The sequence below is a fragment of the Babylonia areolata genome, chromosome 25, assembly GCF_041734735.1.
Source record: "Babylonia areolata isolate BAREFJ2019XMU chromosome 25, ASM4173473v1, whole genome shotgun sequence".
Classification (NCBI taxonomy): domain Eukaryota; kingdom Metazoa; phylum Mollusca; class Gastropoda; order Neogastropoda; family Buccinidae; genus Babylonia; species Babylonia areolata.
Genome location: NC_134900.1, coordinates 30,462,370 through 30,477,369, shown reverse-complemented (window position 1 = coordinate 30,477,369; position 15,000 = coordinate 30,462,370). Strand labels below are relative to the sequence as shown.

Here is a 15,000-nt window from a genome sequence, read left to right as displayed (position 1 = left end):
GCATGCATGGACGCGCGCTCGCACACGCACACGCATACACGCTCAAACATGAAGGAACACCTTTAAAATGTCTGAAAGAATTGATTTCCCGAGTGTGTGTGTGTGTGTTGAGGGGTGTGGGGGTGGAGTGGAGAAGAGAAGACTAAAAATAAATAAATAAATAAAAATAAATAAATTAAAAAAAACAAAAACAACAAAATATCCCACCTCACACAAAAGTTCAATTTCTTTTCTATTTACTACTTTAAAAAAAATAAATAAATAAATAAAATGCACTTTTGAACCTCTGTCCCTCACAAAATCATTATGAACACGCTGTGTGTTGGCACTTTCCAACCAACCCTCCATGGGGTGTGAACACAAATAAAAAAAATTAAAAAAAAAACTCACCCATTTACTGTTAACAAAACGTCTTTTTGAACATAATGAAGAAACAAGCCCCCCCCCCCCCCCCCCACCCCCCACCGCTTCAAGTTAGAATACAAGATTAGACCAGAATCTGTCTTTTTATTACCAAGCGCGCCGGGGTCACAAGGAATGTATGTTAACGCTAAATGGAGCCAGTAAATGTAATTATGTTTTTGCTATTCTCTCCCAAGTCAACTTAACCCCATCAAAGCATGCACTCGCACATGCACCTGCACACACACACACACACACACACGCACACACAGACAGACAGACACACACATACACACGCACACAAACACGCACACACTTCAAGCACCACACCGTATTTCATTTCAATCAGAGCACAGACACCACACACACGCACACAACACACACACACTCACACACACTCTCACACACACACACACACACACACACACGCGCGCGCGCGCACACACACACATATACACACACAAACACACACTTCAAACACCACACCGTATTTCATTTCAATCAGAGCACAGACACCACTTCAAATCAGCCCCCCCCCCCCCCCCAAAAAAAAAAAAACTTCGCTGGAAACTGCCTGCCACAAACAAAACCGTTTAGTGTCACACGTTTTCAAAGGGGGACTGCTACAGAAATACAGAAATGAATCACTGTCCATGACAACCACACAAAACAAAGGGAATCCTAGACACTCCCATTAACAAAGAGAATATGGGGAAGGGGGGGAGGAAGGGGGGGGGGGAGACAGACAGACAGACAGACAAATGTGAGAATGCTTTTACCAACATGTAACCCAAACCCAACACTTGCCAAACAGAAGCAAAACAAAGAGAGAAAAACACAGGATGTAAACACTGTCACAATGTCGGGCACAAACAGAAACCGAACAAACTGTCAGACCAAAGCCAGGCCCCCACCCGCTCACGCACTCACACAACAGAGATTGGATGGCCAAACAAATGCACAAACACCCACCCACCGACCCCCACAATAAATCACACACACACACGCTCTCACAACAACCCCCCCCCCCCCAAACACACACACACAAACAACCCCTCGCCCCCACCCCTACACACAATAACCCCCCCCAAACCAGCCACCCAAACACACACACACAACTACTCTCACACAAACACATATCACACACACACACATAACTCCCCCTCCACACCCCACACACACACACAACAACCCTCCCCCTCTCCCCCGAACACACACACTCACCACCCCACACACAACAACCCCCCCCCCCCACCCCTCCCCAAACACACACACTCACCACCCCACACACAACGCCCCACCCCACCCCCACCCGACCCCCCCACCCCCACTCACCCTGAGGCACGCCGAAGGGCTGCATGAAGCAGGACAAGAGGTACTGTTTCTGCAGCAGCTGAATCTGCCCAATCTGCTGCAGCAGCTGCCTCTGCTCTTCTGCCAGCTGCCGCATCTGTCGCTGCACGGCCTTGCTCATGCCACTGCTGCTGCTGCTGCCGTCCTTGGGGCCGTCCCGGGGGCCAGAGGAGGGGGAGGAGGAGGAGTTGTGGAGGAGCTGAGTCTGCTGCATGATGTTCACCTGGAGCTGGTCGTTCAGCTGGTGGAGCACTTGTTCCTGGAGCTTCTGCTGCAATCACACACACACACACACACGTTCACATTCACACACACATGCGCATACATACACACACACACACACACACACACGATAGATAGTTGATACCATCAGGACACCAGAGGAAGCAACTACTGTCCCCTACAATCTGGGCTAGAATTGGATTATAGTGGAGAGTGTCTTGCCCAAGTTACACATCCCAACACTCTCAGCCAAGAGGGTTTTAGGACAGCCGGCATCGGGGATGGTTCCCAAAGACCAACTAGCACTCTGGACTTGCAGCACTAAGAGCCAGAACAATCTTGCCTCCTAACTGGACAGTCACAGCCCTTCACAAAAGACTAAGCTGTAACGGACTTCCCATTTCAATCTCTGACGAAAGCCTAGCATTGAGCCGGTTTCATACAAGGTTCAGATATACAACAAGACGCAATGCACTTTACCAAGTTCCTCCTACGGTGAACAGCCGGTTTCATACAAGGTTCAGATATACAACAAGACGCAATGCACTTTACCAAGTTCCTCCTACGGTGAACAGCCGGTTTCATACAAGGTTCAGATATACAACAAGACGCAATGCACTTTACCAAGTTCCTCCTACGGTGAACAGGAGGATTTCAACGCACAGTGAAAACAGGTGAAAGGGTGGATATTTCTTCCTATCTCCGACATCAACAGACCTGCAGACATGCTGATGCCTGAACTCTCTTTGTGTTTACACACATGCAAAAGATCAAATATGCACTTTAAAGATCCAGTAATCCCTGTCAGCATTCAGTGGGTTATGGAAACAAGAACATAACCCACCCAGCATGCACATTACCTAAAAACTTTGTTTTTTTTCAAGACTTTTCCAGACTTTCATGACTTTACAAACCTTGGATATATTTTTTTCCTGACACCCTGAACACACACACCAGGTAACATAATCCAATTGGTGCTATTATGTATCAATAATACTAAAAGTAAAACCCTATACACACGCCATAACTCCACCAGGTCCACAGAAATTAACCCAAAACCCACATCAAACCATGTAAAATTCAAATCTCGTTAAAAACAATGATTTCCTTAAAAAAAAATTGGAAAACAGAGAGTCTAGGGAGAGTCATCCCAGAACAGTATCTTCATGGACAGCTTACTGCTGACTCTTCCTTATAGTCCAACAAACCACTCAGTATCCTAATGGGCAGCTTATTGCTGACTGTTGCATATAGTCCAACCGACAACTCACTCAGTATCTTCATGGACAGCTTACTGCTGACTGTTGCTTTTAGTCCAACCGACCACTCAGTATCTTCATGGACAGCTTATTGCTGACTGTTGCTTATAGTCCAACCGACAACTCAGTCAGTATCTTCATGGGCAGCTTATTGCTGACTGTTGCTTATACTTATAGTCCAGCCAATCCCTCAGCACCTTCATGGATAGCTTATTGCTTAGTTATTGTTGCTCATAGTCCAGCCTGCCACAACGCATCTTCATGGATAGCTTGTTTCTTATTGTTGCTCAATCATGAACAGCTTATTGTTGCTCGATCATGGATGGCTTGTTGTTGCTCCTTCATGGACAGCTTATTGCTTGTTGCTCCTTCATGGACAGCTTATTGTTGCTCCTTCATGGACAGCTTATTGGTTACTGTTGCTCCTTCATGGACAGCTTACTGCTTATTGGTGCTCCTTCATGGACAGCTTACTGCTTATTGTTGCTCCTTCATGGACAGCTTACTGCCTATTGTTGCTCCTTCATGGACAGCTTATTGGTTACTGTTGCTCCTTCATGGACAGCTTACTGCTTATTGGTGCTCCTTCATGGACAGCTTACTGCTTATTGTTGCTCCTTCATGGACAGCTTATTGCTTGTTGCTCCTTCATGGACAGCTTATTGGTTACTGTTGCTCCTTCATGGACAGCTTATTGCTCGTTGCTCCTTCATGGACAGCTTATTGCTTACTGTTGCTCCTTCATGGACAGCTTATTGTTGCTCTTTCATGGATGGCTTATTGCTTACTGTTGCTCCTTCATGGACAGCTTATTGCTTGTTCTTGCTCCATCGTGGATAGCTTATTGCTTTTTTTGCTCCTTCATGGACAGCTTATTGTTGCTCCTTCATGGACAGCTTTTTGCTTATTGTTGCTCCATCATGGACAGCTTACTGCTTTTTTTGCTCCTTCATGGACAGCTTATTGTTGCTCCTTCATGGACAGCTTACTGCTTACTGGTGCTCCTTCATGGACAGCTTACTGCTTATTGGTGCTCCTTCAAGGACAGCTTACTGCTTATTGGTGCTCCTTCAAGGACAGCTTACTGCTTATTGGTGCTCCTTCATGGGCAGCTTACTGCTTATTGTTGCTCCTTCAAGGACAGCTTACTGCTTATTGGTGCTCCTTCATGGACAGTTATTGGTTACTATTGCTCCTTCAAGGACAGCTTACTGCTTATTGTTGCTCCTTCATGGACAGCTTATTGGTTACTGTTGCTCCTTCATGGACAGCTTACTGCTTATTGGTGCTCCTTCATGGACAGCTTATTGGTTACTGTTGCTCCTTCATGGACAGCTTACTGCTTATTGTTGCTCCTTCATGGACAGCTTACTGCTTATTGTTGCTCCTTCATGGACAGCTTATTGGTTACTGTTGCTCCTTCATCGACAGCTTACTGCTTATTGTTGCTCCTTCATGGACAGCTTACTGCTTATTGGTGCTCCTTCATGGACAGCTTACTGCTTACTGTTGCTCCTTCATGGACAGCTTACTGCTTATTGTTGCTCCTTCATGGACAGCTTATTGGTTACTGTTGCTCCTTCATGGACAGCTTACTGCTTATTGGTGCTCCTTCATGGACAGCTTATTGGTTACTGTTGCTCCTTCATGGACAGCTTACTGCTTATTGGTGCTCCTTCGTGGACAGCTTACTGCTTATTGGTGCTCCTTCGTGGACAGCTTACTGCTTATTGTTGCTCCTTCATGGACAGCTTACTGCTTATTGGTGCTCCTTCATGGACAGCTTACTGCTTATTGGTGCTCCTTCATGGACAGCTTATTGGTTACTATTGCTCCTTCAAGGACAGCTTACTGCTTATTGGTGCTCCTTCATGGACAGCTTATTGGTTACTATTGCTCCTTCAAGGACAGCTTACTGCTTATTGGTGCTCCTTCGTGGACAGCTTACTGCTTATTGGTGCTCCTTCATGGACAGCTTACTGCTTATTGGTGCTCCTTCGTGGGCAGCTTACTGCTTATTGTTGCTCCTTCGTGGACAGCTTACTGCTTATTGGTGCTCCTTCGTGGACAGCTTACTGCTTATTGTTGCTCCTTCAAGGACAGCCTACTGCTTATTGTTGCTCCTTCAAGGACAGCTTACTGCTTGTTGTTGCTCCTTCATGGACAGCTTACTGCTTATTGGTGCTCCTTCATGGACAGCTTACTGCTTATTGGTGCTCCTTCGTGGACAGCTTACTGCTTATTGGTGCTCCTTCATGGACAGCTTACTGCTTATTGGTGCTCCTTCGTGGACAGCTTACTGCTTATTGTTGCTCCTTCAAGGACAGCCTACTGCTTATTGCTGCTCCTTCAAGGACAGCCTACTGCTTGTTGTTGCTCCTTCATGGACAGCTTACTGCTTGTTGTTGCTCCTTCATGGACAGCTTACTGCTTGTTGTTGCTCCTTCAAGGACAGCTTACTGCTTATTGGTGCTCCTTCAAGGACAGCTTACTGCTTATTGTTGCTCCTTCAAGGACAGCTTACTGCTTATTGTTGCTCCTTCATGGACAGCTTATCACTTATTGTTGCTCCTTCAAGGGCAGCTTATTACTTACTGTCACTTCCAGTCCAGCCTGTACCACACAGCATCTTCACGACAGACAAGAGCTAACTGTACAACGTCGACCAAACCCAGCCCAACCCACCTGGTGCTGTAGAAACATGGTGTGCTCCTGTTGCTGCAGCATGCCGGACTCTGGCACCGACATCAGCTGCTGCTGCAGCTCTTGCATCTGCTGGGCCGACAGCCCCTGCTGCGCAGCCATCATCATCAGGCTCTGCGCCTGCTGCGTCTGCTGCATGGCCGCCGCAACTGCCGCAGCTGCTGCCGCCGCCGCCGAGGCGTCACTGGATGAGGTGGAGGTGGGTGTGGAGGGCACTTTGCTTTTACGTTTGGCCGCTCCGGACAGCACGGGCACTGGTGTGCCTTTTCCCGGCACCTGGAAACATGACAGACAGGCAACACACACGCAGGTAAGAAAAGGACGTGTCAAGAGATACCCTCTGCCAAATCTCTCGGGGGCAGGAAATTCCTGGGTAATTTTGCATTTCCTGGGCAACAAGGAGTTAAAAAAGATTTACTTGTTCCCTCAACATCCTGGGTACAAGTAGCTAAAAAGATTTACTTGTCCCACATAATGTCTACCGAAGTAAAGAGACGGTTGATAAAATGTTAGTGCTGGAAGCGGTATGACCGGCCAGTAGAATTAACTGTAGAAGTAGTTTGTATTACTGTATGTTATTTAGATCTGGGAGCGGGAGCCAAGTTTGCTGTTTTGACCAATTCTTGTTTCTTGTCACGACGAGTGTGCAAAAATTGTCCCACTCATTTCTCTAGCCTTTCATGCCCTGCTCTCGTGATGACTTCTGTTTCAACCTAGCGGCGGTCTCCACTCTGGGAGGGATGCTCTCTTTGACTTAGTGATTACTGTCGTCCGCAGCGGGCTTTGTTAGGTGGTGTCCTGCATACACTGAATATACCACCAGTGACTCAGAAGCAGTGCATGGTCTCCTCTGGTGTATGGCCTCCTGGCAAACTAACATTCCTGTGGACAGCGACAGACAAAGCCAGATGTGGCTATGCACATGACTCAAAAAGGCATGGTGAAGTAAATACCACTGAAACTGTGCAGATGATGGGGTAACAAAAAAAAAAAGGGGGGGGGGGGGGAACACTCACAAAGTCCACTGCCCAGTTTTCCAGCCCTGTCCACAGTAGCTCCTTTCCCATGCAAAGAGTGGTAACGCAGCAGAAAACCTGAAGGACGTTTACCTCTTCAAAACCAGGGGGGAAACACAAACCTCGTCCCCTCTTTTTAGCTTCCTCAGGTAGACAAGTACAGTGCTTCCAGTGCACTCACTTCATTATTACCCCCCCACCCCCTCCCCTTTTGGCTGAGATGAGGAGAGAGACGCAATGGGGTGAAGGGAGCAGGGGTTGGTGGAAAATTCATTCAATGATGCCCCATATTTCACCTGCACTTCTGTAGCAGAAGAAGGAAATAGCTGTCGAAAGGGGAGTGAGTGGAAAGACAACCAAAAAAAAAAAAAAAAAAAAAAAAAGGTAGAAGATAATAAACAAATTATTTGTAAAAAAAAAATATAACAATATTTTTTAGAAAGGGGGGTGGGGGGGGGGGGAGAAGAATAGAAGGAGGAGGAGGGGGGGGGGGAGAAAAAGAAAAGCCCCTGCTGGCTTCATTTGCTGTGATCGTAAAACGAGATTGAACAGCAACGGTAAACTGCCGTTATGGGCTGGCGCGGGGATGTGGGATAAAGGAGGACTGTATGACGGGGGGGGGGGGGGGGCCTGACTGAGGGCATTCCAACTATTTTCCTCAAGAGGGCCTGTCTCTCTGTCTCCCAGCAGGCCACAAACTCTCCCAACATGGAACAAAGAACCCAGTGCAACATTCCAGAAAAGTAAACATCCTCCAGCGTGCCAAATGCATCACTCCAGAGTTCCTAGAGTCACAGTTTTTTGGGGTTTGTTCCCCCCCAATCTTTTGAAAGAAAAGATGAGGATGAGGAGGGGCGGGCTTTAACATTTTAAAAGAAGTATATAGATATCAGTTGCATTCTTGTTTTTTGTTTTCATATCAAATAACCTCACATGCTTGTTCTCTCTCTCTCTCTCTCTCTCTCTCTCTCTCTCTCCCCCCTCCTCCCCTCTTCCTGTCCATGGCAGCATGTTTACATATATATATATATATATATATACATATATATATATATATTATATACATATATATGTGTGTGTGTGTGTGTGTCTGTGTGTGTGTGTGTGTGTGTATACGGGCACACACACACACACACACATGCGCACATATGCATATGTGTGCGTATGCAGTTTCATATACATCGGGAAACACACCTTACTTAGTCCATGAAGATCTGATATTCTTTATGCCCTGGGATGTTTTGTTGGTGGGTACACTTGGAAATGTACTTTAGTTGCTGTTGTTGTTGTTGTTCACGTTTTTATGGATGGATCTTCGCTGTTTTATTTCAAGCATTCGTTTCAAACACAGAAGATGAGTACCAGTATAGAACTGCTTACAGATGGGCAGTGATTTAAGCCTGGGACATACACACAGTCTGGGGAAGCGACGACACTTGACAATCTGTGGTGATACAAATCTGGGGGATACGATCCATCTTCATTCAGTGATATGCATGCACACTTGCCAGATCCATTTGGCACTTGACATCTGATTCAGTGAACCCGAGTTCAAGGCCTTGGTTTGGGCATAATTAAAATCAAATCATTATTTGAAAAGAAAAGAAAAAGAAAAAAAAAAGGGGGGGGGGGGGGGGGGGGGGGGAGGGGGAGGGGGGGGATACCCGTGTTACACAGCGAGACGATTCATCACCCCCCCTCAAAGGAAATTAAATGACAACCTGGACCCACACAGGTGACACAAAGTTATTAAGGTGTGGTGGCGACGTATCACCAACTGACACAAAGGTTCGCCCCCAGCGAGCTCTGGCAAGGTGACTTTGTTCATCAATCGCACCCTCCTCCCCTACCCCGGGTGCTCTCAGCTGTCAGTCCGGGGTGGGGTGGGGTGGGGTGGGGTGGGGTGGGTCGGGTCGGGGTGTCATTCACACACACAGCCGGCAAACAACACACACCAACATCATTCTCCTTTTATCCACTGCCCAAGGTCGCGCTGGGAACTCGGTGTGTGTGTGTGTGTCTGTGTGTGTGTGCTTGTGATGTGATGTGATGTGATGTGGTGTGGTGTGGTGTGGTGTGGTGTGTGTGTGTGTGTGTGTGTGTGTGTGTGTGTGTGTGTACGCGTAAATATCTCCGTGTACGTGCGTGTCTGAACATACGTGTATGTGTGTACGGATATACATGCGTGCGTGGGTGCCGTATTTGTGTGTCTGCGTAGTACGTGTGTGCCCTTCGCGATCAGATTTCTGACAAACATTGTCTTCCACAATGTCCCGTCCTCCTTCCTTCCCTCCCTCCCTCCTCACCTTTCTCCCCCTCCCAATCCCTACCCCCCCCCCCCAACCCCTCCCCCACCTCACATCATCATCACGGCTGGTTAGTGTGTGGAGGTGGGGTAGCATAGCATAGCATGCACGTTCTACGCTTGACTGCACCTGCCTGCTGAAGGAGCCCACTACCGCACTCCAACCACACCACCCACCCACACCAAAAGCCTTTAAATGTGCACCAATGTAGCACTGCGTCATTGACTGAATCGACGTCACGAACAATTCACATCTTCCTGTGACTCTCTCTCTCTCTCTCTCCCTCATTCCTTCAATGCAATGCAAAAAAAAATGTTGTCGAAGCGGCTGAGTGGTGGAAGGTGGTGGTGGTGGTGGTGGTAGTGGAGACGCTCCGGACACCATTCATACGAAAGGTAGTCTTCCCCCTCCCCCTGTTCTTCCCCAATCCCCCCCTCCCTCCTCCCCGCACTATTCCACCACACACACACACACACATACACAGAGTTCTTCCCTTTTTCCCGCCTCTCCCCGAGAAACCAGGTCGTGAACTCGCCCAATCTCCCCAAATCTCACTTCACTGGCAAGCCACACCAGACTACACTGTGAGCTCTAAATTGCCAGCCACCACGTCCTCGCTAACCGCTCGTCCCATCATGAGAGTAGAGTGGAGGGGGTGATTGCGTGCACGAGTACGCACGCACGCACGCACGTGTGTGTGTGTGTGCGCGTGCGTGCGTGCGTGCGCGCGAGCGAATGTGCGTTCCTGTGTTTCCGACCACCACGTCTGCGAGCGAGCAAGCGCGTGCGTTTCTGTTCGTGTTTGAATGGGGGGTAGCGAATAAGAACAGGAAGAGAGGAAACCAGTGCTGAAGGAGCGATGATAGTGTGTGATATGACAGACACAGGGAGGCGGGAAACTGCATGTACACATATATAACCTTGGGATGCTGGCTGAGGCAGGATGGGGGAGGGGGGGGGGAGGAAGCAAGGGGGGGGGGAGGGGTGTGTGTGGGGGGGGGGATGTTGACGAAAACAGAAACCGTTGATAACAAAAGACTGACGGCAAGCCGCAACAACTAGCGAGGGGGATACACGGTAGCTGTGCAGGTGTGTGTGTGTGTGTGTGTGTGAGAGAGAGAGCGCGTGTAGTTATGATAGTGGTAACAGAGCACACACACACACACACAGAGAATGGGCGGGGGAAGGAGGTGGGGGGAGAGATCGACAGTGTTCCCGTTTCCAGTCCAAACGGCACCGAGACCAGGGAAAAACAATACCACTGATCCAACTGAGTTTTTTCCTCGTTGCAATGCAACCTGACCAAGTGTTTCGAATGACAGGAACTTGCTTCAGCGACACTAACTTTGGACTCACCTCCATCCAAAACTTAAGGGCAACGACAAAAGATTTTTTTTTTTTTTTTGTTTTTTTTTTGAGTGAGAGAGAGAGAGAGAGAGAGACACAGAGAGAGAGAAGGAGAAGAAGAATTAAATGGTAGGCTTTAACCCTTTCACTGCCAAGCTCGCACTTATGCAGCAGTTTGGTAGAGGACCCATGTCACTGAAGGGTGACCAGATCATGGGTCTGTTATCCACGAACCTACTGCTCTTTATCTTCGGTGGTAGGACAGGCCATATTTTTCTACACATCGCATAGGGAATCCCCCAGCTATTATTTAGACACCATACTTTCCGTGTTTGTAGCACAAGTGAATTTTGCACTCTAAATTGACTGGCGGTGAAAGGGTTAAAGCTTAGTTTTGTTTCTTTTCCTGCTTCCCGAAAGGGGACACATCATTATTATCATCATTGCTCTGATCGTTGTTGCACGATTCATCATCATCATCTCACCCACTGCAAACGGGGAAAAGGATCTGGGGGCAGGAACAGACTGGGAAAACTTAAAAACGTTTCACTGTTGGTTGGATCAGGCGGTTGAAGGAGGGACGGGGAACGGGGGGGGGGGGACGAAAACTTACCAAACACACACACAATGTCTCTTCCTCGCACATGAAAATTACGCATATATATATAATAATAAATAATTTTTTTTTTAATTATTAAAAAAAAACTCGAACGCGAGCAAACCGTTCAGCATTCATTAATTCTCTTTCTAGTGAGCTCCAAACAAGCGTTCCCGATCCATAAGTAGTGAAAACCTCCACAACGACCATCGTGCATTATTAACTTCTTCTTTTTTTTACCAGCCAATAAAAGGCGGGGGTGGGGTACTGTAGGTGGCGGAGTTAGCATGTGTGTGTGTGTGTGTCTGTGTGCGCGTATGCCAGAATGCATGTGGGGGTAGGGTGTGTGTGCGCGAGCGCGAACGCGTGCGTGCGTGCGTGCGTGCTTGTATGTATGTCATGGGGAGGGAGGAGGTTGGTTTCCTGACAGACCGAGCGTCAGAACGCTTTTTTACATTTTCCTGTGCAGTCTATCAAGACTGAACCCTCCACTGGTGCTTCCTTTGATAGTAGCCAAGTCTTCACCAAAACTGGCGTCATTGCACGCTCCACTTAGTCCCCGAGCCCCCCGACTACAGGACAAAAGAGTCACAAAAACCAGTTCACTCTGCCTGTTAACTGTAAACCTGGATTTTTTTTTTTTTTTTTTAATAACTGAAGGAATGCTCAAACTCTTCCTCGGGTGATAGTTCTCTCAGATACACATTGGAAGAAAGTCTTCTTGTTCAGAATAGCAAGTCAGAACTTGAATATTTCACACACCACCTTCCAGTATAAGAAAGTCCTAAGCCAAGACTTTGTGTGTGTGTGTGTGTGTGTGTGTGTGTGTAGGCAGGCGTGTATGCGTGCGTGCGTTCGCGTGCATGTGTGTGTGTGTGTGTGAGAGAGAGAGAGAGGGAGACGGAGTAGGGGGGAAAGGTACATTATGTAGTTTGAGCATACAGAAGAAAGTTTCCTTACTCATAATCGAAATCTAAACTAACTTGTGTATTTCAGTAGCTCCACACCATCATTTTCTCTGGAACACTTGTACAGGAATGGCTTGGCTTATACCCCCACACCCCCCACCACACCCCCAAAAAATCAATAACTACATCCTTTGGTTTCATGTTTAACATATCATGCAAAGCAGTGGTTTGGCAGCATACCGCCTATGGTGGGAACTGAATCTACTGATCTCGGCTCCCAACGGAAGAAATATCAAGCTGTTGAGAATGTACGCAATGCCTTTCTTTCCTTTTTTGACTCACTTGTGTAAACAAAGTGAGTCTATGTTTTAACCCGGTGTTCGGTTGTCTCTCTGTGTGTGTGTGTGTGTGTGTGTGTGTGTGTGTGTCTGTGTGTGTGTGTCTGTGTCTGTGTGTACGTGGTAAACTTTAACACTGACATTTTCACTGCAAATACTTTGTCAGTTGACACCAAATTAGGCATAAAAATAGGAAAAATTCAGTTCTTTCCAGTCATCCTGTTTAAAACAATATTGCACCTCTGGGATGGGCACAAAAAAATTTTAAAATGAAGCTTAATTATATGCAAACTGCATTTACTGTTATATTTATATTTTTTGTATTCTCTAAACTTGGCACTTTGACCTCTTATTCGACACAACAACAAGATGAGTCATTATTATCATTTTTTGTTCAAACAGGAATTTCTTTTGCTAAGCATGGAATTTTTATTTATTTTGCAAACGTTTTGGTGCAGAGTGTAAAAAAGGGAAATTACTCTGTAATTAATGCTAGGGGACTTAATTTATCACAAGCGAGTCTTGAAGGCCTTGCCTCGCTTGTTTTTTTTTTTTTTTTTTTTTTGGTTTTTTTTAACAATTTTGTGATACCACTATGGGGGAGGGAGATGCTTATTACTTTTTATCAAATATCACTTGCAAAGTGTAGTATTGTCTTGCCGGGTGTCCTCACCCCCACCCCCGCCCCCTCTTTCTTCGTGTGTGTCAAACCTGTGTGGTTTGGGTTTTTTTTCATTCTATATACTACTGAATGCGTACTGTTCCATGGTGGAAACGAAACCAAACTTTATTTTATTTTACCTGGGTAATGGGATATGCAAAACGTATGCTTTTTTTTCCCCACCCAGCCCTGGGGTATAAAAGAAACGGGCTACATCAAAGAACACATGAACACAGAACTGTTGACAAAAGATATCAGGCGTTTAGAGCATATGAGTAGTCTGCATCAAATAAGCACTATAATCATGGTCAGAAGTAGTAGTAGCAGTATCATCAACTTCATCATCCTTATCATCATTATTATCATCATTATCGTTAACTAACGCAGTAGCAGTATCATGATCGTCATCATCCTTATAATCATTATTATTATCATTATCATTAACAAACGAAGTAGCATTATCATGATCGCCATCATCCTTATAATCATTATTATTATCACTAACTAACGTAGTAGCAATATCATGATCGTCATCATCCTTATAATCATTATTATTATCATTATCATTAACAAACGAAGTAGCATTATCATGATCGTCATCATCCTTATAATCATTATTATTATCACTAACTAACGTAGTAGCAGTATCATGATCGTCATCCTTATAATCATTATTATCATCATTATCATTAACAAACGAAGTAGCAGTATCATGATCGTCATCATCCTTACAATCATTATCATCATCATTATCATTAACGTAGTAGCAGTATCATGATCGTCACTATCCTCATAATCATTATCATCATCATTATCATTAACGTAGTAGCAGCATCATGATCGTCATCATCCTTATAACCAATATTGTCATCGTTAACTAACGGAGAAGCAAGTATCATCATCGTCATCATCATTATAATCATTATCATTATTAACTAACGTAGTAGCAGTATCATAATCGTCATCATCCTCATAATCATTATCATTAACTAACCTATTCTTGATTTTTGTAGACCCCCGGCGTCACGAAATTCAGGAAGAATAATAAAACGACAAATCACCTTCAACGGATCACAAAAGCGAAAGCGATACAATAAACCACAATAAACCACCACTGGTGCAACAGAAAAAATAACCCTCATCGAAACAAAACGAAACTTTTTTTTCCCCACCCTTAAACGAGACGTCATAGTCAATGGACGGACACACACACACACACACACACACACACACGAACGCGTGACAAACCCCCTTCTATCGTAACCTTCCTCACCCCCACCACCACCGCACACCCCAAGTCCAGAAGCTTAAAAAAAAATAAAAAAATAAAAGGTGGGGGTGAAGGTGAGGGGGTCTGGGGGGGTGGGGAGAATAGTGGTGGAACACCGAAAGCGGACGGGGGGGGGGGGGGGGGGTTCCATTGGCAAACCGATAGCCTTAAAGACCGCTTTGTTTTCCAACAGTACGAATCGGACAAAAGTAATGATAATCTTCACCACCACCACCACAATGCCCCCTTGAAGAAACCCTGTCTCTTGACCTCACCCCCCCCCCCCCCACCACCACCACCCAGTCTATATCACCAGCAGTGTGTGTGTGTGTGTGTGTGTGTGTGTGTGTGTGTCCATCCAGGTTAGCTCTAGGCTTTGTATTATCTCACTTGTCTATCTAACTATCTATCTGTCCGTCTGATGGGTCCGCTAACGTTGCATGAGCATGACACTTCTGCCAGCCTGATGGGCAGAAAGATGTCACGTACGTACGCGCGCGCGCGCTCACACACACACACACACACACGTACACCTATCACTCCCCCCCCCCCCCCCCCAAAAAAAACAACAAAAAAACACACACACGGACACATTCAGACGTGCGTGCGTGCACACA

At 46.3% G+C, this 15,000-nt stretch overlaps 1 protein-coding gene across 1 annotated transcript in view; it reads right to left on the bottom strand.

Moving 5' to 3' along the window:
- Window positions 1-15,000, bottom strand: part of LOC143299578 (uncharacterized) — a 105,735-nt gene that overhangs the window by 55,231 nt on the left and 35,504 nt on the right. The window contains exons 3-4 of the mRNA XM_076612863.1: window positions 5,922-6,215; window positions 1,738-2,026 (exon numbers count right to left, since the gene is read on the bottom strand). Of these exons, the coding sequence (XP_076468978.1) occupies window positions 1,738-2,026; window positions 5,922-6,215 (583 nt within the window). The remainder of the gene's footprint in view (window positions 1-1,737; window positions 2,027-5,921; window positions 6,216-15,000) is intronic.